Source organism: Vespa crabro, chromosome 1, assembly GCF_910589235.1.
Source record: "Vespa crabro chromosome 1, iyVesCrab1.2, whole genome shotgun sequence".
NCBI lineage: Eukaryota > Metazoa > Arthropoda > Insecta > Hymenoptera > Vespidae > Vespa > Vespa crabro.
The window spans coordinates 14,773,270-14,801,196 of NC_060955.1; the positions used below are offsets into that span (position 1 = coordinate 14,773,270).

The 27,927-nt window shown below is 29.1% G+C and overlaps 3 protein-coding genes, 1 long non-coding RNA gene and 1 pseudogene across 13 annotated transcripts in view; 1 reads left to right on the forward strand and 4 right to left on the reverse strand.

The window, feature by feature from the left end:
- Window positions 1–29: 29 nt before the first annotated feature.
- On the reverse strand, window positions 30–1,674 carry LOC124429982 (60S ribosomal protein L6-like). Of its 3 annotated transcripts, none has more exons than XM_046975951.1 (4): window positions 1,536–1,674; window positions 954–1,145; window positions 605–878; window positions 30–441 (listed from the first exon to the last, which is right to left on the reverse strand). In XM_046975951.1, exons 1-4 carry the CDS (start codon window positions 1,536–1,538, stop codon window positions 95–97), a joined length of 816 nt encoding a protein of 271 aa, XP_046831907.1. In that variant the 5' UTR covers window positions 1,539–1,674; the 3' UTR covers window positions 30–94. The 3 variants fall into 3 exon arrangements, with proteins under 3 accessions (XP_046831907.1, XP_046831922.1, XP_046831916.1); XM_046975966.1 differs by having other exon boundaries at window positions 1,478–1,592; XM_046975960.1 differs by having other exon boundaries at window positions 1,474–1,552.
- Window positions 1,675–1,820: 146 nt separating this feature from the next.
- On the forward strand, window positions 1,821–4,648 carry LOC124430007 (annotated as a pseudogene).
- Window positions 4,564–6,599, reverse strand: LOC124429979 (nitric oxide synthase-interacting protein homolog). The gene is made up of 5 exons (XM_046975937.1): window positions 5,659–6,599; window positions 5,464–5,575; window positions 4,972–5,372; window positions 4,782–4,890; window positions 4,564–4,708 (listed from the first exon to the last, which is right to left on the reverse strand). The coding sequence occupies exons 1-5, from the start codon at window positions 5,832–5,834 to the stop codon at window positions 4,637–4,639; spliced, it is 870 nt and encodes a 289-aa protein (XP_046831893.1). The 5' UTR covers window positions 5,835–6,599; the 3' UTR covers window positions 4,564–4,636.
- Window positions 6,600–7,099: 500 nt separating this feature from the next.
- On the reverse strand, window positions 7,100–11,083 carry LOC124430014. Its single transcript, XR_006943622.1, has 2 exons — window positions 10,686–11,083; window positions 7,100–10,312 (listed from the first exon to the last, which is right to left on the reverse strand). It is a non-coding gene; the product is annotated as an uncharacterized LOC124430014 (long non-coding RNA).
- A 970-nt stretch (window positions 11,084–12,053) lies between these two features.
- LOC124429950 (histamine H2 receptor-like) overlaps window positions 12,054–27,927 on the reverse strand; it is a 29,125-nt gene continuing 13,251 nt past the window's right edge. For 7 of the 8 annotated variants that reach the window (XM_046975924.1, XM_046975886.1, XM_046975878.1 and 4 more), the window contains 3 exons: window positions 23,094–23,353; window positions 20,794–21,010; window positions 12,054–20,006 (listed from right to left, as the gene is read on the reverse strand). In XM_046975924.1, coding sequence (XP_046831880.1) covers window positions 19,346–20,006; window positions 20,794–21,010; window positions 23,094–23,346 — 1,131 coding nt within the window. In that variant the 5' untranslated portion in view covers window positions 23,347–23,353 and the 3' untranslated portion in view covers window positions 12,054–19,345. Of the gene's footprint in view, window positions 20,007–20,793; window positions 21,011–23,093; window positions 23,354–24,346; window positions 26,606–27,927 lie in introns of those variants that run through there. The other variant, XM_046975915.1, reaches the window with a different exon arrangement.

The window sequence follows — 27,927 nt, forward strand, 5'->3', positions numbered from 1 at the left end:
AATGGATTCATAAGTAATTATAAAACGTATAAAAGATAGTTATTTTTTATTTTTATTCAAAAAGTCACACATACAAGTTAGTTGTAACTGTATATTAAAATTTTAATCTGTGTGGATACTGACTGCTTCGCAAACCAAACATAGCTGACATATAAGTGAACAATAATTTCTTGTCTTGATTTATTTTAATCGCTTCTATTATATGTTTATCCACTGCCTTTTGATCAGCTTTTCTTTGATTGCTTGGCTTGTATTCTTCCTTCTTTTTACTAAAAATATCACCCTCTTCTTTCTTTGCACGTTTGTCACGTTTCCTTTTGAAATATTCATCGTTTATGTGTTCTGGCAATTTAAATCCAGAAAGATCAATGCGTGTAGAAGTCGCTATGATATAATTCTGATTTATTCTACGCAGTGGACAACCATTAATGAGAAATGGACCTAAAACATAAATATTTATATTTATTGAGTCTTGTAGGAATAATAAAATTAATTAAAGAATAAGTAAAATTAATGTAATAATAATAATAAAAAATATATATGTATGATTATCTATATACATTGTTATGGATAGAATTAACAAAAACATAATATTAAAATCAACCTGTAACTAATAATAATCCAGTTTTCAGCTGTTTCAAAAAGACAACACGCTTTCCTTTGTGTAATCCAGCTAACAAAATGCAAATAGTTCCTGGAACTAAAGAAGGCCTTAAGTATCGATGATGTTCACGGAAGCACTTCTTGGCATGTCGTTTTGTAATAGGATCTGCTGTAGGATAATATGCTCTCCTCTTTTTCAACAGAACAATTCGTTTCTCTCCATTCTTATCACCGCCTATTTCTTTTTCACCCGTCAATGGTTTTTTAAGTTTTATCTATACAATAAAATTTTTATATATTCTTTTCAATATTTTATAAATAAAATATTTATATATTACTATATTACTTACGATTTTAGGTGTCTTTTTATCTAAAAATTTGTAAATAGCTTTCTTGTGATACATGCGTGAACGACTAAATCTGTAAACACCATTTCCAAGATCATAATTTCTTGGCTTCCTAGATTTCTTCTTGTCTTCCTTTTTAACCGAAATAACTGCTGGCGCAGCTTTTTCCGGTGACTTTTTCTTTGTATCCGACATCTATGGGAACATAGAAAACCTTTATACATTATAATCAGTTTATAAAATATGTTACCTAAGGTAATTTTAGGTTAGGTTTATCTACATTGTATTTATAATAAAATTTTAAAATAAATTTTTATATTGTAGAAAAAAACTTTGAGTATTCAAATTATAATCAAAATAATTAAGTAAATAGCGTAAGACAAAACGTCAAAAACATTCTGGCAAGACTTTCTTACAATTTCTTTAAAATTTTAAGAAAATTGCTTCAGAACAAAAAAATATATCTCAAATTATAAAAAAGGGATACAAAAGGTAGAATATTTAGTTAATAATTGGAACATACATACGTTATAATTATAGGATTTCTTGGATAATTTTTAATCGTTCGACTAGACACATTCTTACCATAAATCGAGCGGCTGAAAGAGGTTGCAACACAGCTCCATCTATTAGGCCTTCAATGAATGGAAAGCTTAAGTATCGACATCTACATCGAGAGTTCTTAAAGGTTGTTCACTATCTTTTGTTCAAAGCATGTATCACTTCAGCGATAGGTACGACCAAATATAAACTACGAATACAAATGGAGAACGCTGTCCCCACCATGCTTCTATCGTATCAGAGTATAAGCTTGTTGGTTATTCCAGTATTATTGAGTAGAATAAGTAGTTTAGTAGACTGTGAACTCACATTTTTCATTCTCTCATATGTATATCTTTTTTTCTCGTACATACGTTCGCAGCGATTCGTGCTATATACGACGTCGATACGCATAATTTTTACAATAAATACATAGAAAATAATAAATATAATTAACACATAAGAATTAATATATAAATCTGCAACAAAAAATAAAAACTTGCCGAATATTTTCTTAAAAATAATTAGTGAATACATATATATATAATATAATATATATAATATTATTTTAATTTACAAATTAAAACACAAGTTCATTTCCATATTACCTAAGTAGAATTCCTAGCGCTTTTTTTTACGTGGCTTCTCCTGTAGGACTAGTCCACTAGTATACTACTTCGACTATTACCACTACTACTGATAATAATAATAATAATAATATATAATATAATATAATAATAAAAATGTACTTAAATATTATTTATATACATTTAGATATTATTTAATTGTACGTGTATTATTTTATTGTATATTATAATAGTGAAGACAATTAGCTTCGACTGATCATGACTAAGAAATAGTGTGGAAACAAATGCATAACGATCATAACGTGGTAAGACAAGGAGAAATGATAGCGGACGAGAATAAAAAGAAACCTTTGGTACTTTTCTTCATGTCCTTTATATTAAACATATCCATCGATGGGCGGTCATATGTCGAAATTGTCAAGGATTTGTTGAGAATTCGTGTGTTAAACCACCACATATAATGAAACATTTTTTCTTTTTTTTTTTTTATCATATATTAACGTCATCATATGTCATGACATACAATATAAGTATATTTTTCTGTTTTTTCTTATTATTGTTTTCATTACTATATTATTACATTACATATTATTATTATAGTAATAGTAGTAGTAATAATATGAAATGAACTCCTACAGAGGAAACCATAACAAAATAACATTGGAAGAAAAATCTCGTAGATAATGTGGAACTTATGTTTTGATCTTTATTAAAAATAATATATAATATATATGTTCACTAATTATTTATTTTGAAAAAATAATCAACAAATGTATATACTTTATATGCATTTGTCATCAAATAAAATTATATTGCTGCTGTATCCTATCTAGCACAGATTATTGCAAAATTCACGTCAGCCATCAGTGGGGAAAATAAATATAGGAAATTGGATAGTAGCAACCTTACTAAATTATTAAATAAAAAAAAAGAGTAAATTAATTCATTATTTTCGTTTACATCGATACAACAAAAAACCACTGGAATCATTCAGCTTCGAAACCTAAAGTTTTCTGAATTATGAATCTAATTGCTTGCCAATGTGCTACATGACACAATGTGCAATGACACATTGTCATCAATGAGAACAGAAGTAATTCTAAACCAATTTGGTGAACAATCTCATTTTAAAAGGGAAGGTTTAATCTATTGCGCTATATTTCCTGAATTTCAAGAAAGCTTTTTATTTGTGCATAAACTATTCTCGAAAAAATGTCATTTTTTAACATGATTTTTTTTTTTAAAGAAAATAATACTTCTTCAAAATTCAGGGTAAACAGCGTCGTAAAGTAAACCTTCTTTTTTAAAATGAGATCTTGTTCATTAAAATCAGTCAAGAATTACGCTTGTTCTCATCGATGGTGTAAATCATTAAAAAAGGATAGTGAACACCCATAATACTAAGTTTACGGGACCCGTCAATTTGTCGGATTTCAAACTTTGAAATGAAATACCCAAAAAACCATAGCATTAATTTTAACCATTTTGCATCGTAAATTAATCATTTCATCCAAAGAATTTATACACACAATTATTTTTTTCCTAAGCCTTCTAAATTTTGAAATTTGTGTGTAGTATGTTCATCTCTACAAAACCCGTCAAATTGACGGGTTAGCTGATAAAAGTAAAAAGCCAATTGTATGGCCTGAGTTTTAGTCTTTGTCTTCATCTTTGTCTTTTTGTCTGAAATCGCTGATTTCATCGCCGAAGAAACCTCTAAAACAAGAAGCGATGTTCAGTATGATTGTGTAGTGACCAAGTAAGAACGTTTTTCAAAGACAGTGTGTAAAATTTTCATTTATTGTAGACAGTTTATCGTATTTACAATAGGATAATTGAATTTGGGCACAATATTTTTTTATTTTGATCAATCCCCCTTCTTTTCTATCATGAGTAAATTCAGGAGATATAATAAAATATTGAACAAAATTGTCAACATCAATGAAGATTATTCTGAGAATATCTCTGAAGAAGATCAGTATGAATTAGACCAAAGCGAAGATGAGAGTTAAAGTTCTAAATATATTGAAAGTGGAGTGATAGAAGGATCTTCGGATATTGAAGAGGAAAACTTCTTGAAAGTGTGCCGTAACAAGAAGAGGATGTGTATTCTTTCTAGTTCTGATTCAGAGGATGAGAGGACGAGCATTCCAAGCACATCCCAAAATGTAATGAGTGATATTGAAATTGCAGTTGACACAGTAGATAAAACTGAAAGTAGGCGGATCTGTGGGTAAGACGCCCGTTCGTATGATATTCAAGGATATTGCAGGGCCTACTGGCTACGCCAAGAAAAATATGTTGGGTTGTGTAACTAGTGCTTTCGAATTAATAATTGACAGACATATAATGGAACACATAAAAGATTGCACTGAAACGGAGGCACATTGAGTTTTGAAAAAAGACTGGACAATCACAGTTGCTGAGTTACGTAGTTTTCTAGGAATTCTATATGCCCGGGGCGCATATATTGCAATGCAGAATACTTGTTGGATTAATACATTTTTTATTGTAAATTTTATAAATTACATATTTACAACCAAATTATTTTTTATATATTTAAGCTTGCAATACTGGTCTTTCGTGTTTACCTTCCAAAGAATCATTTACAGCTGAATAACCTGTGCCACCCTGTAAAATTAAAGATAATAGTTAAAAATATAAACGTTCATTTATGTATTTTTAATAAATCTGTGCACATTACCCTTTGTAGACATATAATATCTGCTTCTGTTAATTTTGAACCATCCAATGGATTAATCCATTCCTTTTTTATTATTTTTTCAACACACTCCATTGTGATAACATGACCACTAAAAGTTTATTTATTATTGTATTTGTATGTACTATATTTATTTAATTTTATTTTATAATATCTATATGATTTAACTTACGTTGTTTTAATTACTGCACAAGGAACACTATTACTCAAAATATCATGAGTAATAGGACACATATATCGTGCTTGTTTTACTATAAGTGACTTGTTATCATCTGGATCTTTAACTTCAGTAAATTTAACAGAAATAAGGTCATTTAGTTTCAAAGGTTTACCACTGAGAGGACAATAAACTGTTTTATTAGGCTTTTGTAATTTTGTTTTTTTTGCTTCGGGTGTTTTAGAAGGAATCCAGAAACTAGGTAATGCTTTATCTTTTCCGTTGCTCATATTTGAAACCGACGTATTTGATTGATTTGTTTTGGATTTGGTCCTTGAAACAATATTTTTTTCACTTTTTAAAAAGTTTTGCAATTTTAATAGCTCCTCGTTTACAGTTCGTTCATGTAACTCCTCCTATAATTAAAAATAGAGAAAGAGAAGCAAAATATTATGACATTTATATTCATTCGATATTTTATATTAGTTCAAATAACTTGCAGCTTACCTCTTCCTTATGTTTCTGTTTTTCATATTCTTTTAATTTTCTACCATATTCTCTTTTCTTCGTTAGAATATACTCTAATATCGCTTCTTTATCAAAGAGATAACCATCTTTTCTGTAAAATATAGGATCGATAAAAACATTGATGAAAATAAAGAATTTTTTAACAGAGGATAGTAAATAATAAATAATATATACGTTACTACAGGCTCTCTACAAGGTTGTAAAGTAAGGCAACAACAATCAAAATCCTTTACAGAATCTTTCCCAACTCTTTGTGTATTGGTACCGTAACCTGAAGCACTTGCATCTTTTTTCTTCTCGTGATAAGTATAAACAGCGCCAGCAGTACAATTTCTCGCGTGTCTCGTCATTATTTTAGTTAATTTTTTCTTGATTGTGAGCTTTTTACTGAACTATTAGATGCGGAAATTGGAATTTATTTAATATCCACTCATATACTTGAATCTTTTTGCATGAGCTTATATGAAGATAAATCAATACGAATCACAACAAACTAATTGGATAAATTTGTCGTATTTATAATTAACGGAAGCGTACATCAAATCTGCCCACTATATCTCGTTCAACTAGTGCGTTACCTTAGCAACTAATGCGGTGAAAATAAAAACTGGAAAAGGTTAATTAGGGATATACTACCCCTCCTTCTCTCGATTTTATCGTATTGGTGTATCATTTGGTATCTATATTTGTATAGATTAGCTGTGACCACCGTACTGTTAGTGCGCTAGTATCGAAGAACTAAATTGACATTAGACAACAGTTTTTTCAGATCAACTTGAATGATATCAATAATATGTATTCCGTACAGTAACAAACATATTTCGTAATAGTTGAAAACATAAGTATCCTATTAAGGTTGTTTCAACTTTTCAGTTCAATTCAATTCAATTTCCGTTCCGTCACTTCAGTTATATTTCAGTTTTAATCATTGGTATTCACATATATCAGTTCAATATACTGTTAAATAAATAGTACAGATCTTAATCTGTAGATTTCGAGAGTATTAAAGGGAGATTTTGTATCATATCTATTTATTTATGAATACTACTATATTACTAGTCCCTCTAAGTTGAAAGGTCACCGATGAAGTGAGACATAAGAATTTACTTTGTCCATTGTGCGCAAGATATTGTGCGCAGACGGTTAAATATGGAATTGAATTGTGCCAAATAGGCACAAGAGTAGGATGCACATATAAATAAAATTATAAGTTACATTCATTTAATAAAATGTTTTCAAATGTTTTTCTATAATCAACAAATATATAAAAAACAGTTACTCATAGAATATAAACTTGAAAATAAAAATTGAACTCTATAAAATATTTCTTTATGAATATGTTAGACATTAACTATAGGTATAACAATAAAAAAACAAAAATAATGAGATTATAAAATATAATTGACATTTTATTAATGGAATGCATATAAAATAGAATACAAAAATGATAATAAATTTTATAAATGATAATATTATTCATTAATAGTCTACAATAATTATTATAATAATATATCATTGTTCAAGCTGAATCCATAAACATTTAACCACTTTTGACAAATCATTGAGAGTCAAATCTTTTGGAAAATTGAAGTTAATTATATATTATTGTCATTTATTATAATAATATAAATACTTCTTGTATATTTACCTATGTGTAACGAAATGTTTATAAGATTACATGGAATATGAGTATTACCGATTTTACCGGTATAATCCGGTATATCCGCTCTACGAGCAAATGATATTGTCGATGCCGTTATATTTTTAACATTTTCCGATCCTAATTAACAATACATATACAATACATATACAATTAACAATACATAGACAGAAGTCGATTCACACATTTCAATTTAGTTTTCGTTTCGATTGTTCGACAACAGTGATTATAACATTATTATATGTAATTTAAATGTACATGTTCACACATTTCCGTTTAGTGCCAGTTCAATCAACGACAGAATTCCGATAACATCTCATCTTTAATGCTCTCGAAGTTCACAGTCGCATCATAATCTAACAACTACTATTATTACTCCTCCCCACTACTAGACTACTATCTTCAAATTTTTTTCGAAAGTCACAATCAAATACAAAACACGTTAAGATGACAATAGTCGGATTTCTTTGTACTGTATCATATATAAAAAACTACAAATTATCAGAATTTCATCAGTCATTTCCAAGAAACATCATTGATGACGATTTCAGACGATATTGAATACAGGAAAAATATAACAGATCAAGAAGTGAACTGAGACTGAACAAAAATATATGAATTTCTTTTCAGAAAAAATTATTTTTTCTCACAAAGGGTGACATATAGTTAATCAATTATTACCTGGAAATCCTAATTCTATCGATTAAGAGTCTAAGGATCGTCTTTTATTTATATTCCATAATGGTAACAATGGTAAAAAGTCTTTCTAAGAATATCCCGTATTTTAACAGAATTAATAAAATGGTTCGAAAGTATTAGATGGACCGGAAAGTAATGTCGCTTTTTTAAATTAAATTCAAACGAATAAATTTTTAACAAGTTTTTATTTTTAATTACTATCAAATATCGACATGCGCAGAAACGACATTACTTTCCGATCCACCTAATAGTAACTAACATATGAATTAAGTACTTATGACTGAAGGACCATTCTCTTTTAGGCGACAAGTAACAATAAAATAAAACACTAGTAGCAAAACATGCGTGATTATATTATAGCTAATAATCCATTATCACAGTCAAGACTGTAGACCATGCGTAAATACTTGCATGTAAATCAAAAAGCGATGGATCAATACATATTGTACGCAGTAATGAAAAATGGAAATTATCTGTCCTATTGCATTTATTATATATTGTAGCCAGAATTTTATAAAGATAATAAGGTTATTATTAAATTCTTGTTCTATACAAAAAATAACATATAAAAAGATATATTGTTTAAAAGAGAAACACAATCTTAGTTTCAAAGAAAAAACAAACTATTAGTAGAATAAAGATTACATTACGCTTTACAATATAATAATATATATCTAAATTTTTTAATTTTGTATAAAGTTCATAATTTATTCATTTTTCTAAAGTAACATGAAAAGTATAAATTCAACGAAATTTTTCTTAAATGGCACAGCATAACAATAAATATAATTATAGATACGTTGTTATGAGCAAGGACCTATTTAAAAGACAAAACAATGGCTCACGACATGACATTTTCAAAATAAAAATATATATTTTTAAAACAAATTATCTGTAAAGAATGTTAATATTCAAGATTAATTTACATGAAAACAAAATCATATATTAAAATTTTAAGAAAATAGTCTCATGTAATAAATTTATTTTTAGCTAAGCCCTTGTTCATTAGAATCAGTCCAGAATAAGGAGACAAACCTTGCTTTTTGTTTCTTGAATTTATTACATCAGATTCACTCAATTCATATATAAGCATTTGCACTATAATTTAGATGATGGAAAGATAAAAGATGAAAAAAATTATTTTTTTAATACTTTCAAAAGTTTCCTTTCATGTCAAAATGATTCTTCAAAATAACCTTTTCTTAAACATGACTTTTGCAAAGAAAATAATTTGTTCAAAAAACCAAAAAAGGTAATTTCATATATTTATCTTTTATTTTTTAAACAAACTCTTAAACATCAAAATCGGATAAAAATTGCAATCAGAAGAACCTGGCATAATATTATATTAGCAAATGTATTATGTAATGAACAAGTTTATTGTTAAAATTTGAATGAGTATTATATTTTCATTGGATTTCTATATTTTCTACATTTTCTGATTACATTACAAATTAATAAAAAATATAATGGTAATATTATGATAATTTATATATGATGCAATTAGTTGAATATGATATAAGCCTCTATATGAGAGATTTTCTTAACATGTTTTATTCACACGTTTTACTTACTTTTACACAGTTGCAAAAACGCATACTAATTAGTTTGCAGAAAATGTCATGATAATCATGTGTATTTTTTTGAAAAAATATTTTTTTTTCATTTACCTCAACACACTAATTTTTCTTTTATGTGTTTATTAAATAAAATGTTTTTAATGAATGTATTTCTATATTTTAAAGTGCTTTGTATAGTTCGCATTAGTTTAATATAAATTTTATAGTTCTTGTGGATCACTTTTTACACGATATTTTTTTTGCACAGTATGTATTGTGCATGTAAAGAAATCCAGATGTATAATTCATACTTGATATATGTACATTATGTTGAGAAAGATCATATGGTACAATTATCAAATTATTTTTAACTATTAGGTCTATTAGAAAGTTCTGTCCGATAATTCTGATCTGTCATCTCAAGTTTCAACATGTATGAACATATTCGTTTTAAACATATATGGTTGTCTCTTTACTTTTCTCTAAATTTACGGAAACGATGGTTTCGTCATCTCAATATTAAGTGAGATTCGTTTGTGTAAACATGTCTATTGATAAAATTCATTTGCTGTATTGCATTCTATATGAATTCCAAAAAGGTAAAAATGTTGCAGAAGCATGTAGAAATTTGAACATTTTTAGTGAAGATAGTTTCCAACAGAACATGCAGGGGATGGTCCGAAAAATTTGAAGCAGAAGATTTCAATCTTAATGACAAACTATGCTCTGGAAGACCATCTTTAATTGATGACGATATTGTCGATATTGAGGACGATTATACAGCAAGATCCTTTCTTTGCAACATCAGAAACCTTGGTAAAGGTCAATTCAACACAACAAACCATTCTGGACCATATTCGGAAGCTTGGAATGGTATATAAATATGCCAGATGGATGCCTCATGAGTTAACTGAAAAAAATTTATATGACCGAGTTATCATTTGCACATTTCTGCTTGTTTGAAACAAATATGAACCTTTCTTAGATTCTGGATTATAACTGATAATGACAAGTGGATTACATATGAGAACATTGTGAGAAAAATAATATACTACGACTCCAAACGACCTTCTCCTTCACCTCAAAACAAAGCTCAGCCTCAATAAGAGAATATCGTGTAAATAATGGGACGTCAAAGGACCAATACATTATGAGCTTTTCAAATCTAAAGGAAGGCTCAATTTAGGAATGTATTGATGAAGAATGGATGATTTGAACGAAGCACTCAAGGAAAAAAAATTGACGTTCGTCAATAGGAAGTAAATCATGCTACATCACAGTACCAGACCACATGCTATTTTGGCGACTCGCTAAAAAATTGCAGAGATAGGCTGGGAAATTTTGCCACATCCACCATATTCTCAGGTTTCATTTGTTTCTCTCCCTGTAAAATTTGTTGTAGAGAAAAAAATTCAAAAATGAAGCAAATATCAGCTAAGCACTGCTTAAATTTAATGCCTCCAAAGATGATTCTATTGAAATGGAGTCAATCCATAAATTACCATCAAACTGAAAAGAGGTGATTAGTAATGATAGAAATTATATTGTTCAGTAAATATTAATAAATATATTGAAAATATATTATTTTCTTTCAATTCAAAAACGGACAAAACTTTTTGGTAGACCTAATATTTTATATTAAGTATCAGTATGCTTTCGATGATAAGTCATTATTGATATTATGTTTTGTTATCATTGTCACTTTCTGATGAGCTATACTTTTTATGTTTCTTTCTCTTTTTATTTTTCGATTTCTTTTTCCTTTTTTTATGTTTATGTCGTTTTTCTTTTTTTTCTTTCTCATCTTCTTCTGTAGATGAACTATTAGATTCTGTATCACTGGATTTAGACTTTTCTTTTTTTTTGGAACTTTTCTTATTTTTTTTCTCCTTGTGTCTCTTTTTAGCTTCTTTCAATTTCTTCTTTAATTCTTTTTCACGTAATTCTGTTAGCGGAGTCACATAGTTTTCATCACTATTGGAACTGGTACTACTTACATCTAATACAATCTCTTTGTTCGGATCAACTTTAATGAAATTGCGACATTGATAAGTGAGATGTCCTGCATAACCACATTTTTTGCAAGCAGGCCGTGTATGATCTTTGTTTTGAGGTACCAATCTTGAAAGAAATTCTGGATCCATAAAATTGAAGGTAACTGTAAAAGAAATTGAAATTGTGAAAAACAAACAGAATAGAACAAAACAGTTAGAACATAATATATTTTAATTAATTACTAAAATATATATTTTCACATATTCAATTTATACATTACAAAAATTGTTACTGCAACACGTATAAAAGAACTCTAAAAATTAGGTTATCAATGTAATAATGTTATCAATGTAACAATGTTAGCAATCATGAAAGTATATTCTTGAAAGTAACAAATATTTATTAAGAAGTTAAACAAGTTTTTATTTGCTAATTAACTTCCGTTTACCCTTTTGTTTTTATATTATGTAAAAATATAATTCATTTCAAGTAGATAATTACGCGGCAATTCGTATAAAATAGTATTTTTTCATATTACTGCAGTGCCATCTGTTGTAATATCAGCAATTTAGAATTTATTTCTTCGTTCTGTTTTATCCAATAGAGATTTTTATTTTATCATTTATAAAAAGAAAATAAAGGGGAATTACACGAGGTAAAAACAAGTGTCTTTTATTACAACATTATAAAATCTACGTTTACACAAATTACAGTAAAATATATTCATAAAACGAGATGCTGCATTCCAAGAGGTATGACGTTTTCCATTACATCAGCCTGTTTACAAAAAATACATTAATGCAAAAAATATAGTCAAGTACAAAATAAATACATTTATAATCCGATAGAGAGATTTTACTGTCGGTGTCACATAGATTTTTAAGATTTAATTTTCACTAAAGAAATACTATCTATTTCTATGAGTTTCGTGACGTTTTTACGTTCGCATGTAGGCTACTATTGGAATATCTTTTACTTTGATCTTTATTATAAGATCAAACTGACGATTGAATAATATCAATGGCCCTCTTGGCAATATTATCATAGACATTTATTTTAAAACATGACATTGATATATTCTATTTTTCTTGTTTTTTTATTTTTTTTTATTTTTTCTTATTTTAATTCTTTCACTTTCTTACATAGTAAAAGAAGCTGTATAACGACTTATAAGCTTGAATCCAGATTATACATGTTTAACAAGCACGTGTCGAAGTCCTTTTAATTCTGATAATTTTCATAAAAAGTTCATTTTATTCGATTGAAAATAAATCCGATATTTTAAGTAAAGAAATATTATATTATTTCAATGACAATGGTAATTACATATAATCTAAACCGAATTTACTTCGTAGAGGAAGTAACGCATATACAAGATACTAAACACAACTTTTTTTCCTTTTTTTTTTTTTAATTTACTTGATATAAAGATCATTTCGATCACTTTGTATGTATACAGATAAAATAAATAATGCATTATTGTGTATTTCTGGTCCTCAAAGTTTAGAATATAACAGTTTTATGCATATGACAAGTTTTATGATAGGAATTACTTAGTAGCAAGTTTCAATAGAACAAATTGCCACTATAGTCTTTTCTTTTTTCTATTCTACACTATAATTTTCATATTCGGAGAACAGATTTAATTTAGATTATAGATTTAAAGTTTTGATCATTTTTCTTGCTACATACAAAATGTATGTATAAATATATATTCTTAATATATAAATATGAGTAATTCCTTGTGATTACCTACGTTTTTATACAACAAAGTTTATTAAATTTATCGACCGATCATCATTCCAAAAATCTTGTATTTTTTCGTTTGTTTGTTATTTTTATAAATTTTGTATAATGACGGCGCAATGTCAGTCTTTCGAGCAGAATTAATTAATTGATTAATTCTACAATTGTAGAGGGATTTTATACATTATTCTAAAGTAAGCTATGATTCTTCTTCTTTTTTATTAATTTCTAAATGGATAAGAAAGAATAGCGAAGTATACGTGAATGTATTCCATTTTCCTCTTATTTTCAGTTTGAGATTACGAACATTTATGTATACATACGTACATTTATATATATTTACATATGTATACACACAGGGTATCTCATTTTAAACGATATGATCAAATATCATATCTCCAATCCTATTGTTTTTATAAATAACTAGTTTCTAATAAAAGTTGCTAAGTATTGAGGTGGAAATGTAATATGTATTACAACTATTTCATAGAGGGTGCTGTTATCAATGTGCAGAAGGCATAACAATTTTTTTATGTGGAAATCGATATTTTAAGCTGAATAAAATTTGTAGAGAATATCAATATTTCATCAAGTTATGGCGCCTTGAAGTTTAACGACCTGTATAATTGCTTTAATGTCCTTTATGACTGCTGAAGAGCATTTCAAATGATAACAACTTTAAAAATGTATGAAAAAGTGCATACAAATAAAAAACAAAATTGATTAATGAATTCATTGGTTATCAGATGTTTACAGGTAAATTGATCATATTATTACGATTATCCAGTTTGTTAAACTTCTATAAATTGATAGAATATCGATGAAAAAATACTGCAGATGGTCGTTAGATTAGTATTATATTCTCTACAATTTTTGTCAGGCTTAATATATCGATTTCCATGTAAAAAAATTGTTATGACTTCCGTATCTTGACAACAGCCTGTTTTATGAAATAGCTGCAATACATATTACATTTCCACATTAAAACTTAATAACTTCTATTTGAAACATTTGTTTATAAAAGTAATAGGATAGGAGATATTTAGCAATATCGTTTAAAATGAGAGATCCTGTATATATCACATATACTTGTCGTTTAAGTTTATTATTTTAAGTATATGTAGGACCTCCAATCATTGCTTACAGATTTTTTAATTTGGAATACATTTATCGCGACCATAATTTTATTACAGATATACTAATGCAATATATAAATATATTTAGACAGTTCACAATTAATTACCGATTTTTACTTGCACGAGAATAGATAGATCGCAATACGAGATTAATGAATCTCCGGTGACGGACGAAGCTCATAATTTCTTATAAGATCAATAATGAGTGTCGTATGCAATTAGTTCCTTGATTCTATACAGTTTGCATTCATGGTCTATATTATTGTTGTCTTATTTACACGAGCACGCGCATACACGCACACTTTAGGCTTTTTCGTAAATTATCCCTCTCCGTACAAAAATATTCATAATTGTAATTTTATACAAAAAAGATTTATATTTTATATAAATATAAATTGTATTTTACGAAATATAATTGTTTTTTTCTTTTTTACAGTGAGGGGGATTATAGATCTAAAATTAATACAAATAGATCGTAGATATTTTTTATAAATTTTGAATTTTTCCTTGGACGGATACTGTGTCGGTATTGAAGAAACGATCGAATTGATTTAATTTAGCCGACAACATGTATGAAACAATTTTGAAGAAATGAACACTGAATATCTCTTTGACATAGCCGAATACTTGGAGTATCGATTTTTGAATACGTGAAGTACCTCACGTGTGTGTATGCGTGGGCATATACACTCTTGTATATAACTTATTTATACTTATTACATGTACATTTATATCGTTACAGTCGAATACACATTATGAACTGACAAAGATTTTTTTTTTACTAATTATAAGTTTCTGTGTAAGGGCCTAATTTAATAACATCATTTTTATATATCTTTATTTTTTTTTCATTTTTGAAGTGTGTAATATCTTTCTCCAGGCTACATATGAAAATTCTGTCCTTTGATGCGTCACATACTTGTAAGATGGATACGTATTTAGCGTAGCTAAAGGTTAATGATGAAGTATAAGAAAAATAAGTCACAGAATTTAATTTATAACCCATTACAGGTAAATGAAATACAGTTAAATATGATTCAAGCCCGAAGGGAGATATTACTCACTGTAGAGAAAAACTAGATTCGAATTTATAGTTTACGAGTATTGTGCATAATATCGGTAAATTGTGTAACGTGATCAGTTTTTTATCTACATGTTTTTTAAATTTGAATTTTACAAATTGCTTAGAAAAAATGAACTTGTGAATGCTATTATCAATGTTATTTAGAATCATATATAAATTTGTACGAGTTAAAGAAAGATTTCCAAATCCATTGGAAACGAAGAAAATTTTCAAGTAATCAATCTTTAATTGGTCATGTTTTATTCATTATACTTCATCCTGTATATATTTACATGCAGGATAAGTATAGTAAAGAAGTAAAATGTAATTGGTAAGAAGTAGTAGCACGACAAACATGTTTTTCATCCTGGTCCCGTTTCTCGAGTCGTACGATCCGTCGATCGTGTTTTAGCGATTTAATCGTGTCGAATTTGAAAGCTGTTACTTGAACTTACATACATACATACATCGACCATAATACGATTCGATCATATCTAACAATGTGATCACAGATTGACAGAAGGCTTGTAAAATACAATATTTAGAGATATACAGTCATGAGAAATATATAAGTATATACATATATTATATACATAAGTATATATATACGTCATTATCATAATTTATCAATGTTTACTAGACGAACTATATACTTATAATATATATACGTATATAAGATAGATCATGAGAAACATATCGTTTTGTTTGTTTGAAACACTTATTACATTTATTCAAATTACTAAATATAAGAGAGAGAGAGAGAGAGAGAGAGAGAGAGAGAGAGAGAGAGAGAGAGAGAGAGAGAGAGAGAGAGAGAGTGTGTTATATTTAAAGATTTAATAAAATACGACATATTTCTCCTGATTTGATCATTTCGTAATTTGTTTTATATAATTGGATTAAAAAATAAATTCAGTTCTTTATTTCATATGTCAAAAGAGAGATTGATTTGATTATGTTGCTTTCTTTTCCTTTAAAAAATTTCGTCGTAAAATATACTTGACCACAATATGCAGATAAGAAGTATTTATTTTAAGGACAGAGCTAATATTTTCTCGTGCTATAAAGTTATCGTGCTCGAGAGTAACCGAAACTAGAGTTCTAATAGCACAAAGATAAAATCACTTATCGATCTCATCATTTTTCTTTGGATTTAGAAATTGTGCGAATGCAAATAATAATATCGAATTATTTGCACACTATATGTAAGTGCATATGTATATACATGCAAAAAATTTTTGACACAAAAATGTCGTGTGTTATAAATGTGTGCATATATAATGTAATAAAAAATGTCATAAACGATAATTTCTTTAATGATTAAATACGATTATATGTTTTGCGCGAATTTAATCACAGAATAGAGCAAGATTTATTTACGATTTGGAATAGAAATGTATAACGTCCATGAAAACATTCTTTCACGTATAGAATGATACATATAGATACGTTTTCAAAAGATGTTATCTTGTTCGGAGTCCAATTTTTTCGCTATTGTTAGTATTAGATTGGCCAATAAGTAATATTCTAATTTTCGACATTTTCTACCAATAAACAAAACTATATTCAATATTTTTGGTTGAAAATTTTGACATTATTTATTGTTCAACTTAATATATTGCTTAATTTTTTAAGAAATGTTTCGTGAATTTAAGTACCAGTTGATAAACGGATAGAGAATACATATTATCTTCCCGAAAGTCGGTTCCAATCTCTAATATCATTATTGAGATTAATATAATAATTCATTAAATACACGGATATGAAATTTTCAAAAGAGAATTGTACAAAACTTTTTGTACCTTTTTTTTTGATATAAGCTAAAAAAATATATGTGGTATATAAAATATATACTAATTTCAGCAATATGTATAATAGCAAGATTTCAAGAAATTCAATTAGCCTTAAAATGGTGTAGAAAAATTACACGTTAAGAAATAAAAGTCTCGTAACTTTAATCTCGTAATTAAAAATTAAAAATCTATTTAAAATTTATCTATCTAAATAAAGATTAATTTTGCGAGATCATGCTTTTGTAATGATTTTCAATGATCTATAAAGTGGAAAATTATCAGATGAAATTGAAAATATTTGAAATACTTTTCCAAACGTAAATACGTGCTCATAAAAAAATAAAAAATGATAATAACATGAATTTTATTCAAATCGATTGAATCGTTAGATATTCGAAGTATGACTATATTCTTGGTTCGATATAGATCGATTAATTTGTCATTTCGCGTCGAGGAAACGGACCAATTTGATAGATATCTATTGGTAATATTTTGGAGCGAATCAAAAATTTATAAACGTATTTTATGGAAAGTGTAGTCGAGTGTGTAAAATGAAGTAAATTTCAAGAAAAGCGTAATTAATTGATATGTGTTTCTATTGCATAAAAGAATAATACTACATTAGATATAGATAGATCGTTGAAAATTATAATTTTGTAAGTCATCAAAGAACAGCCGATATAATTAATTAATAGGAGTGGCGATTAATCCACATCGAACGCTAGCAAGAAAGTACAGCCCCTTTAAAGCTTACGAATGCCCTTTATGAGTGCTTTCCTCTTTTCCCTTCACTACCTCGACAGGTAGCGCCACCATAATTTCAGACATAACGATTGATCGATGACACTATTTCATTCTCGAAACTTGAAGATCCGTGTTGCTCTAATATATATTGTCCTAAATTACTTTCGTTCATCTTGATAGTATTAGATAATCGTTTTTCACTCTAACATAAATCAAATCTATTTTCCGTCAACTTCTTACTTCCTCTTAAAACGCCATCTAAGCGCAGCAAATTTCATCCAAAGAGAAACATAAAAGACGACAGAAAGGGAGGAAGAGAAAGAAAACAAAAAAACAATTTTCTTCTCATTATAATGAAATTTAAAATCTTCTAATCGAAAATTCAATGTTGCCCTAAAATATAAAAATCTTTATATTAAATGACGAGGAAAAGAACGTTTTAGATTAATATTGTGCTTAGGAAATTCTACATCCCTAAAACAATCTTATTACGAAACTTTAAATTTTTCTGCGTGACGATGCGTAACTAAGAGACGGCTTTGTTATAAAAAAAATTTATAACTTTGAATCCCTTTAATCGAACAAGGACGGATAACGAAATCGGACGGAGTCACGAGGGTTCAGACAGCTCTCAATGAGATAACTCTATATCTATTTTTGAATTAGTTTTCTTTTCCTCTATTATAGACTCTTTCGAATGCGACTCTTTTCTTCACTGATTTGTTTAAACAGAAAACAGGTTTATAATATGATTAGAAAAACTGTATAAACATTCATCGATACGTATTTCATTTTTTTATGAGATTAGTCTCGATGATATATTCATCAATATAACTGTGTCTATGTCAGCAATACAATTTGAAAAGATATGTATTTCTTTGTTAACGGAAACGAAGACGGAAATAGACAAGGCATGTGTGAGTTTCTCGAAACATCTGTTTCCTTAGAAATTCATCGTAAATTCGTGTGTCTCTCTTTCTCTCTTTCGTTTTAAAACAAGACAAAATTCTTTATACAAATTCGTATCGGTGACGATGGTTCGTTCGAAATATAGATTTGATATAGACCCATCAATGTCATAATTCTCTCATTTTGTGCGTACTACACCTCGTGTCAAGAATAACAGAAGAAAGACAAAAGGACGATAAACTTTAAGTGGATAGAAATCAGAGAATCGCGTTAGCATCTCCAAATTGGAAGCCAGTCACGTGTATCGTGTGCGCGCAAGAGCGCTCAAGTGCAATAAACCTTCGTATATACTTGGCTGAAAATAGAGAGCGTTTGAAAGTTTATTCCGTAACTACTCTTATGGACGAATTCATTTTCTCCACAATTGATTTCAGGAGACAGAAAAGAAAAAATGAATACTCGAGTTTGATGTTCTCATAGCATAAGTAGCGTGTGTGGGGAGTGAGAGGTGGGGCACACAAAAGAAAGGAAATAGCAAACATTAATAGAAAGCCGTTTTAGAGCTCGTAAACTTCACGTCCGTTCGGTCTGGCCACAGTAGGTCTACAGGAAGCCGGACTCGCATAAGAATGGATGATATGAACCCTTAAACGCACGTCACTAGAATTCCTGCCAGCATCGGCGCGCGTTCTTCTAGAAAAGTTCACGGTCGTTTTGCAGCAGCAGTAATGAAAGAGCTTTACGTAGGCGCTGCGGAAGTGTCGATCGGCCACACAGTAGAGAAGATTATTGAAGCAAGACTTGGAAAAGGCGAACCAGGCTAGGCCATAGAGAACGTGAGCACTCATCGGTCGAAACGAATTCACGCATACGGCAGCGCCGAAGGGCAACCAAAATATCATAAACATCAGGCAACTGTATATGTTCGCTTTAGTTAATTCGTAGTCCCAAGAAAAGGCGATCGGTGGTTTGTAGGATCCCCTCGTTGCTCGGCGTACGCACAAGACAAGCATCGCATAAAGCAAGGTAATTGTTACAGCGGGTAAACCGACCAATATCGTTACACCCACTATTTGCTCCATCGTTATACCGCCAAATTTTCGTAGGCAAAAGTCTGGTCCGACGTTGATAGATGATTGAAGAATCACAGCGATCACCGCAATGAGCCAAATGACGATTATAGTGGCTGTCACTCGGCTCGCTGTTAGAAAGCTGTATCTGCAAAGCCATTTTCAATGGTTAACTTTGAGAGTTTAGTTTTCTATTTCATGTCATATTGATAGATATATATAGGTAATACTTAGGTTAGGAATATAAGGATATGTGATACTTGATGTAAAATTTTGTAAATCAGCAATAAATTTTGAAATTATAATAAATAATTGTGTATTTTGTATGCATACAGCATATGATACGCATAGTAAACAATGATGGTGTAATTTTCAAGACTCATCATCGATGTTAGTAGTCTTCTCGATAATGAGCAGAAAGTATGGGACTTAATATTATGAACTCCCACGTTGACTCTCACTCTACTACAGTTGACGCATACAATGGAATGGCTTCGTTTTTCTATAGTTATATGTTGCTTTTATGTATCTATGGCAACGGGATCCTTTTTGTTTTTGAATGTAGTATATTAATGATAAAAATGGACATTTAATGCTTCCATGTTTGATTATTAATTCTACTTTTGTACAAGTAGTTTATAAAATGTAAATTAAAAAAATGAAAGCGTTAATTTATATACATATATCATTTTTATCGCTTATCAACGATTTATAATATTATTTATATCAAGGGAAAAAAAAAGTGGTTTTTAAAAGATTACTAAATGAATGTTCAGGATTAATCGAGAAACAAAAAATATGTAGCGATTTTGGAAAAAGAAGTTGAATATGTGTGTGTATATGCGCATGCTTGTGTATGTACACACATATATATGTAGTGATATCGATTGAGCTGATAAACTTGGTTGTGTTTGGTGATTTTCATTAGTGCTTACCTTTCAGGGGGTAAACAAAGGCGAGCGTAATTCTCGGCTGCTATCGTGGTCAAAGTTAGCACGGTGACCAGAAAGCAAAGCGCTTCGAGAGTCCATTCAAAGCGGCAGGTGCTTAAAGATTCTTCGTGTCCTGCCAGGATCACGATAACGGACACCGGTATTACAAGGCCGGTCACCAATAGGTCCGCTAAAGCAACGTTTACTAGAAACGCATTTCCTGAAATATGCGATTCAAATTGGCTTTTTTTCCCTGATTTTGTCACTAATTAAAATTCTAAGATCTACTTGTAATAGGTAAAATAATTTTTGTAAGAATTTTTAAAAATTATTATTTTTATTCCTGGAGGAGCTTGGATGCGAATAAAATTCATTTTCTTAATGTTTAAGGAACTTTCAGAATAACAAATATTTTAATAAAGACAAATCCTTCCTGTAACTAATTTACTACTATTACACTCGTTAAAAGCGGTGATGGTAACAAGTGTTTCAAAAATCAGCAAGATGTCTTTTGACGTGTTTTTTTTCTTCTATTCCTCTCTGTTGAAATAACGCAGATGCGAGGAAAATTCCGATAATATAAGTCGACGAATCCGACTTTGAAGTAGAAACGAATTTTGCTCCTTAACGAAGTTATTTATATATGTAGAAAATACAGCGAAATATAAAGCGATTATGCTTCCTTTTCGCAATATAGATAATCAACGATATTAGCAGCGAGTATGCAATTGCCTAGACTTTACAGGCTTAATAAGTTTGATAATGAATTGAACCGTTTGGTAGAGAACGGAGGTAGACAAAAGAGACAAAAAATGAAGGACAAAGGAATATATAATGAAGGAATATATAAATGAAATATATAATGAAATATTTTCCTATTCGAAAGTGTAAATTGAACGTTAGCTCTCTTTACAAATTTGCCACTTCGTTCAGAATTGGTCTCCGCTGACAATAAATTTTCTTTGAATGTCATTAAAGGAAACAGAAACGGTTTAACTTTTGTTTTACTCGTGGCCTCGTCTTCTCGTTAAGAACGAGAAAAAGAGTATATATACATTGGAATATTTATATTTCAATATATTCAAATAATATATATATATATATATATATATATATATATATATATACATATATACATACATAGAAAAATTAATGTTCTCAAAATGATCCTAGCATGATATCCTAGATTGTTATATATGACTTTTTATACACTGTCGTCCGCATTTTGATAATGGAGCCAATTTATGTTTAACCATTAATTTAATATTTTGGAATGAACGTTCCAAATCATATATGTAATCTTTATGATTTTATGATTTTCGTTATAAAAAGCAAGGATCATAATCAATCAATTCTCATTTTGATTAAATGAAATAAATTAAATAAATCTTTATAATTAATAGCATTACATCAAACGTTAAACGGCTAATAAACTTGAAGGGTTACTTGTGTTCTATCAAATGCATTCGAAGAAAAAATATTTCAATCGCGCATTCCTTAATTAAATTGACAGATCCAAGGTTTATATCTTGGTTAATTTATATTAGCCCGGTCTCAAGAACTTAAAGCTATATATGAGTTTCCATTGAAATTCATTCCTTCTGAAACCTCTTCAATTACGAGCTTTTTTTGTCGGCTATCGATTTTCTTTGAGGATTATTGCAAGGATCGAGCTACGTTCAATGCGAGTCTGTAGCTTCCTATCGGCTGTTATTTGTTAAATTGACGAATTCAAGTCTTCAGGAAATAAATAAAATTTTTAAAAGAGGTTATTTCGTATTGGCGAAAGAGGAATATTGATAGTTTTAGAAGAAACATCTAGTTTTATATTTTTTTTGTAAACATCGTTCATGTAATTTACAGTCCTCTCGATTGGTTATTCTTTTCAATAAAAAAAAATAAATAAATACATTACAATAATATTAATATAATAATATAATGCAATAAGAACGATTAAGTTTGTCGGGAGAACTCAAATAAAAATCTGAGAAGGTAGTAGTGAAAGTGGAGACATCTTATTTGCATGTTTATTGCCAGCAAAATAATGATACTCAAAATGTAATTTTCTTGTGGAATCAGCTACGTCGAGAATATATATGCCTCTAACGTGATCCACGAAAATATTAAAAGGGGCTCTTGTGAATTTTTTCCAAAGAATATGTTGATAAATCTTTTCAACTGATCAAAAGGAGAAAAACAGAAGCAAGCGACACAAATGCATCTTGTACTTCCTTTCTGGTCTCTTTAAAGGAAGAAAAATGGAACGTTTGGCAATGTTATGATTAGGAGGAAGATAGATTTACCTCGTTTTTTCAACTGATCTTCGACAACTATTGCTGATATCATGAAGACATTGCCGACACTTCCACCAACCGCAAGAGAAGCCAGTAAAAGAAGCCGGGCGACTCTGGACCAAGCTGGTGATAGGGTGACTGGTGAGACGCCAAGGTCCTCGTCCATAATATCACCACTTTTATCCATTCTTACGTTTTCCTCGAGGCCTACAAACTCGGCAAGGGTACTCACAGCACTGTGGGCTGCTGTTGTCACGTTCATTCTGGAACTAATAAAATTAAATAACGTTATCCAGACCGTTTTTAGCGTTTAGTTCGGTCAGGGCACTACATCATCTTAAAAAATGTTGCCTTTTTGCATTCCTGTCTGTTTTTATTTCCTAAATTCTTTTGTAAAGAATATCATCATGATGATTTTACGCATTATCATTATGTGTTTATGTTATTAACTGAAAAGTAATTACACTCATTTTCTTTGTTTCACTTTTATGTAGTAGATAAATTATATTATATTTTAATATTAAAATGTTTGTGTAACACTAAAATGGACGTCATGATGAAGCAAATCGGGCAATTTGTTTTTTATTTGAAATTACAAACATCTTAACGTTTTACAAATATTTTGTAAAATTACGATGCAATGTGTATTATGTTTAAGATTTTGTTATATTTCGTTCAGTCAATTTCTTGCTTTATTTAAAACAAATTTATACACCAAAATTTTAAAAATGTCATGATTTACGCAGAACTTCAAACTGAATTGAAAAATTTCATTTCTATTTGAAATTATAGCAAGTTAACGCTTTTCGTGATAATGATTGCAATAGACACTCCCTGTGGTCATACAAAAAAATTGATCGATTATAAGTTACAATAAAATCGGTACGTTATTCTTGGTATATTAATTTCGATTGAACTGAGTATGAAATATGTCACGAAAGAAAATGAAGAGATTCACGATATCACGAAATTAATAAACGCTTAGACTATTAAACCTTTGAAGATTATGTGACAAGAACGCAGTTAATAAGTCTAATTTATTTATTGAAACCACTTGTTCGAAGTGTTCTTATTTTTGAGTCCTAATTTATACGAAAGCGGAAGCTTAGCAAAATATGAAGAATGAAATAACTTGAAGGAAAGAAAAATGCAAGACAAAAGAAGACTTATATTATTGTGAAATTATATCATATAAAATTATTAAGAAACAATAGAATGAATTAGAATAATAAATAGATGTTTTTAAATATATATGAACGTACCTACTTATTTTTGGAAGAAAACGAGTGACAATCGTTCGTCGCACGAGAAAGATTCTTTTTACTTTAAACAAAAATCTATTATATTAAGTTACATTAACGGTAAAGAATACAGTCAGTGGTCTCGCTTTAGAATGCGTGAGAAAATACCGCAATATGTGTAGTTTAATTTTTGTATTGCTATGAAATTGTGTTTCGTGGGATCGATGTTGAACTACATAAGAGAGCACCTAGTGAACCCTCTTTAACATCTTCACTCTTTCTTTCCTTTTTACACGAATATCTGGAAAAGCATCACGCGGTATTTTACAACGATAATAACATTGATCATCTCTTAATTTATATTTTTTTTGGAACAGATAATCGTCTTGATTTTCTTAACACCTTGACAAAAAGAAAAAAGTTTCATCTTTAGATCTATACATTTACATATCTATTTATACACGTAGTGCTAATTTTAGATCGTTAAAATCGTCTCTTCCATAAGAATATTTTAGTGAAATTTTACCCGTCAGTCATATCGCAAAGTGCTACATTGTAAATCGAGAAGAAGAGGAACGATCGAATGTAGCCAGAAACATAACGGATAATAAAATAAAAAATTGATCGAAAAAAGTTGACAAATGGGTAGGGTGAGCAAAGTGAAAGGTAGACGGACACTCACGTATAATAAAACGTAGTAACAAATATTTCGCAGGTCATTAGGTTACGCGATATCGTGAAACACCACGTGGAAGTTTTTGAGAGAGCAAGAGAGAAAAAGAAAGTGAGAGAAAGATGATGTCTCTAGAGCGTTAAGAGACCTTAAAGGCATAGAAGTGTAAAAAGTCACCCAAGCGAGATTTCATGAGAAAGACGATACCGTTTTCGTGGCTATAAGAACGAAAAAGTTCTTCAAAACTGACACAGAGATAGTACTATACTGTTATTACGGTTCGTCACTTTTAAAGAAAGGCAATGTCTTGCATGATTGACAAAATATTATAGAAAATTCTTTACTTTTTCTGTATTTTTTCGAAAATTTTTGAAATAAGCTTTTAGAATTTTAATATTTTACAAAATAATAGAATTTAGGCGAATTATATTCTTTGATCTATTAAAAGTAATGAAATATAATTTTGGATAAAATCAAAGAAACATTTGCAATAAGGGCATTATTAATTTCGGGAAATTGACCTCTACCTATCAAAATCTCCATTCTGCACTGTTATGCGTGTACTGCATCAACACTTTGCACAATTTTAATACCAGTTTTCAATATTAGTAACTCTGCTGACAAAGAATAAGACCTTCATCTGCGAATGATATTACCGCAAATACTGAATGACAATAGTTTACAACGAAAGCAAACTTTTTTGTAAAAGATAAAGGCGATATTATATTTACTTAAAGGAGGGATAAATTAAAAGTAATTATTGTTATTATTTATAAATAAATTAAAATTTTTAGAGTATTCTAGAGAGTTGTTTAATATAATCCTAACTGTATCTTTTGTTTATAGCGGGCAATATTTTATTTAAAAAAAGAAAATAAGTGGATAATGAAAAATAAAAGTGATGCATATAAAATAAAAATCGCTATCATACTGTACCGATAATTTATTGTTGTTTGCTCACCTATTAACAACTTATTTGATTGTTCGACGAATGGGTACTTTCGTTAATTGCTAACTATCCGATAACGATAATTTACCGATGCTTCGTTTAATCTACTAGTTAGTTCGAAGAATATATTGAGAATTATTAGCAATAATAATAAAATAGACTAATTTTCTTATTTCTCGAAAGTGGACATTAATAAAGTACATCAACAATTGGCGCCATCTTTACCAACTCTTGATAGTTGAAGATGAAAAATTTTTTTGATGTCTTGCTTAAAAAATATCATTTTACTGAACGATGCGTTATTTGTCACAACAGTTAGTAAAGGAATATCTTCAGTAAACGTCAAAATAGATTTTTCGTTTGAAAAAAACAACGTTTTTGAAAAGTGCGAAACTTGAAACGCACGGTAAGAAATGAAAAAAGAGAGGATTAACATTCTGTCGAAGACAATTTCGCGAAAACATATAGTCGGCTGTAGAACGAGCAATTTGAAAGCTTAGAAAGGGCTAACATTCGTTGGAGATAAAAGAAAAGGAACACATTTGATTTTCATAAGGAATAACAAAATTGACCGGTCTTATTATGCGTACAATAAAGGATAAATTTTCATAACGCGATGGAAAGAACACGAAAAGAAGTTTTGAAAATAAAGAATTCAGATAAATGCCAATTAATATTTTCTACTTGCTTTTCAATAATAGTATACTTTAATATATATAATAATAATACATATTTAATAATTATATATAATATGTATATAATATATTTTAATTAAATATATATTATATAATAATATTTTCTACTCTCTCCAAATACAAGATATTCTTCTTAACAGTCTCGAAAATATAAACGATTTTTTGAATTCTTTTTTTTTACTTTTGAGAATAGTTTTTAAGTGTATTTAACGATTTTCAACTTTTTGTCGTCGTATTTAAAAAAAAAGAGAAAGAATATATCTACTGAGAGTAAGAGAGAAGAGGAAACGAAAAAGTGATTAATATATTTATCGAAAGACATCCGACTGGCAGCGGTCGAAAGTAAGTTGCCATTGTTTTACGCAAAATAGAGAATGTAGAAGGATGAATAGACTATTGTTACTCTTGTTTTTGATATTACGTACATACTTACTTATAAATCTAAATTTTTATTGCTTTAATGAACCACGTCATAACACAAGCACATTAATAATAAGATCGATAATAATAATTTTAATTTAAGATCGATAAGTTTGTTGTCTTTATGTTTATAATCTTAATATATTAGGTGGACCGGAAAGTAATGTCGCTTTCTTAAATTAAATTTAAACGAATAAATTTTTAACAATTTTTAACAATTTTTAACAATCAAATATCGACATGCGCAGAAACGACATTACTTTTCGGTCCACCTAATATTTATTGTTATCTAAATTATTTTTTCTTCTTAAAAATGTTTTTCTTCGGTCCTCTCAATCTTTCTAATCTATCTTTCTAATTTCCTCCTGTCGTTTAAATGATAATATATGATAAACAAGCTCGGTGGAAATAAGAATTATCATATGATAAGAAATCCATATTTATCGTATCATAAAATTGTGTGTGCACTGTTGACCAGTCACAGTTACCAGATTGAGAAAAAAACCAAAAAACTAGGCGACAAAACTCAACCTAAAAAACTGAAGACTAAATTCGGTGACTTGAATTTATCAGTATCCTAATGTCTAATTTTAGTGGTGAATTTAGTCACAGACGATCGTCTCTGGACATTTAAAGACTATATTCGCCAATGTTTGTTTTCTAAGAAAATTACTTATAGTGTGAATATCTGCAATGTATTTCATTGGTTATAGTGACCAGTGAGTTGCCCGTGTGTTTGGTCACCAAGTGCGTGCACGCTCATATATTCCATGACAGGGCGCACGCAGGCTAATTTCTGTATTTTTATCGTAAATTATTAAATCAATGCTTTTAATTATCAATATATGTTCTTATGTAGAAAACA

What these genes read in the sequence shown, in the direction of transcription:
- LOC124429982 (XM_046975951.1), bottom strand. An exon ending in ATAAAAAGACACCTAAAATC is followed by an intron (nt 879 to 953) that starts GTAAGTAATATA and finishes TTTATTGTATAG; the next exon opens with ATAAAACTTAAAAAACCATT. An exon ending in TGGATTATTATTAGTTACAG is followed by an intron (nt 442 to 604) that starts GTTGATTTTAAT and finishes TTTATGTTTTAG; the next exon opens with GTCCATTTCTCATTAATGGT.
- LOC124429979 (XM_046975937.1), bottom strand. Translation starts at nt 5,834, where the DNA reads ATGACGAGACACGCGAGAAATTGTACTGCTGGCGCTGTTTATACTTAT. An exon ending in TGTAGAGAGCCTGTAGTAAC is followed by an intron (nt 5,576 to 5,658) that starts GTATATATTATT and finishes TATATTTTACAG; the next exon opens with AAAAGATGGTTATCTCTTTG. An exon ending in AACAGAAACATAAGGAAGAG is followed by an intron (nt 5,373 to 5,463) that starts GTAAGCTGCAAG and finishes TTTTAATTATAG; the next exon opens with GAGGAGTTACATGAACGAAC.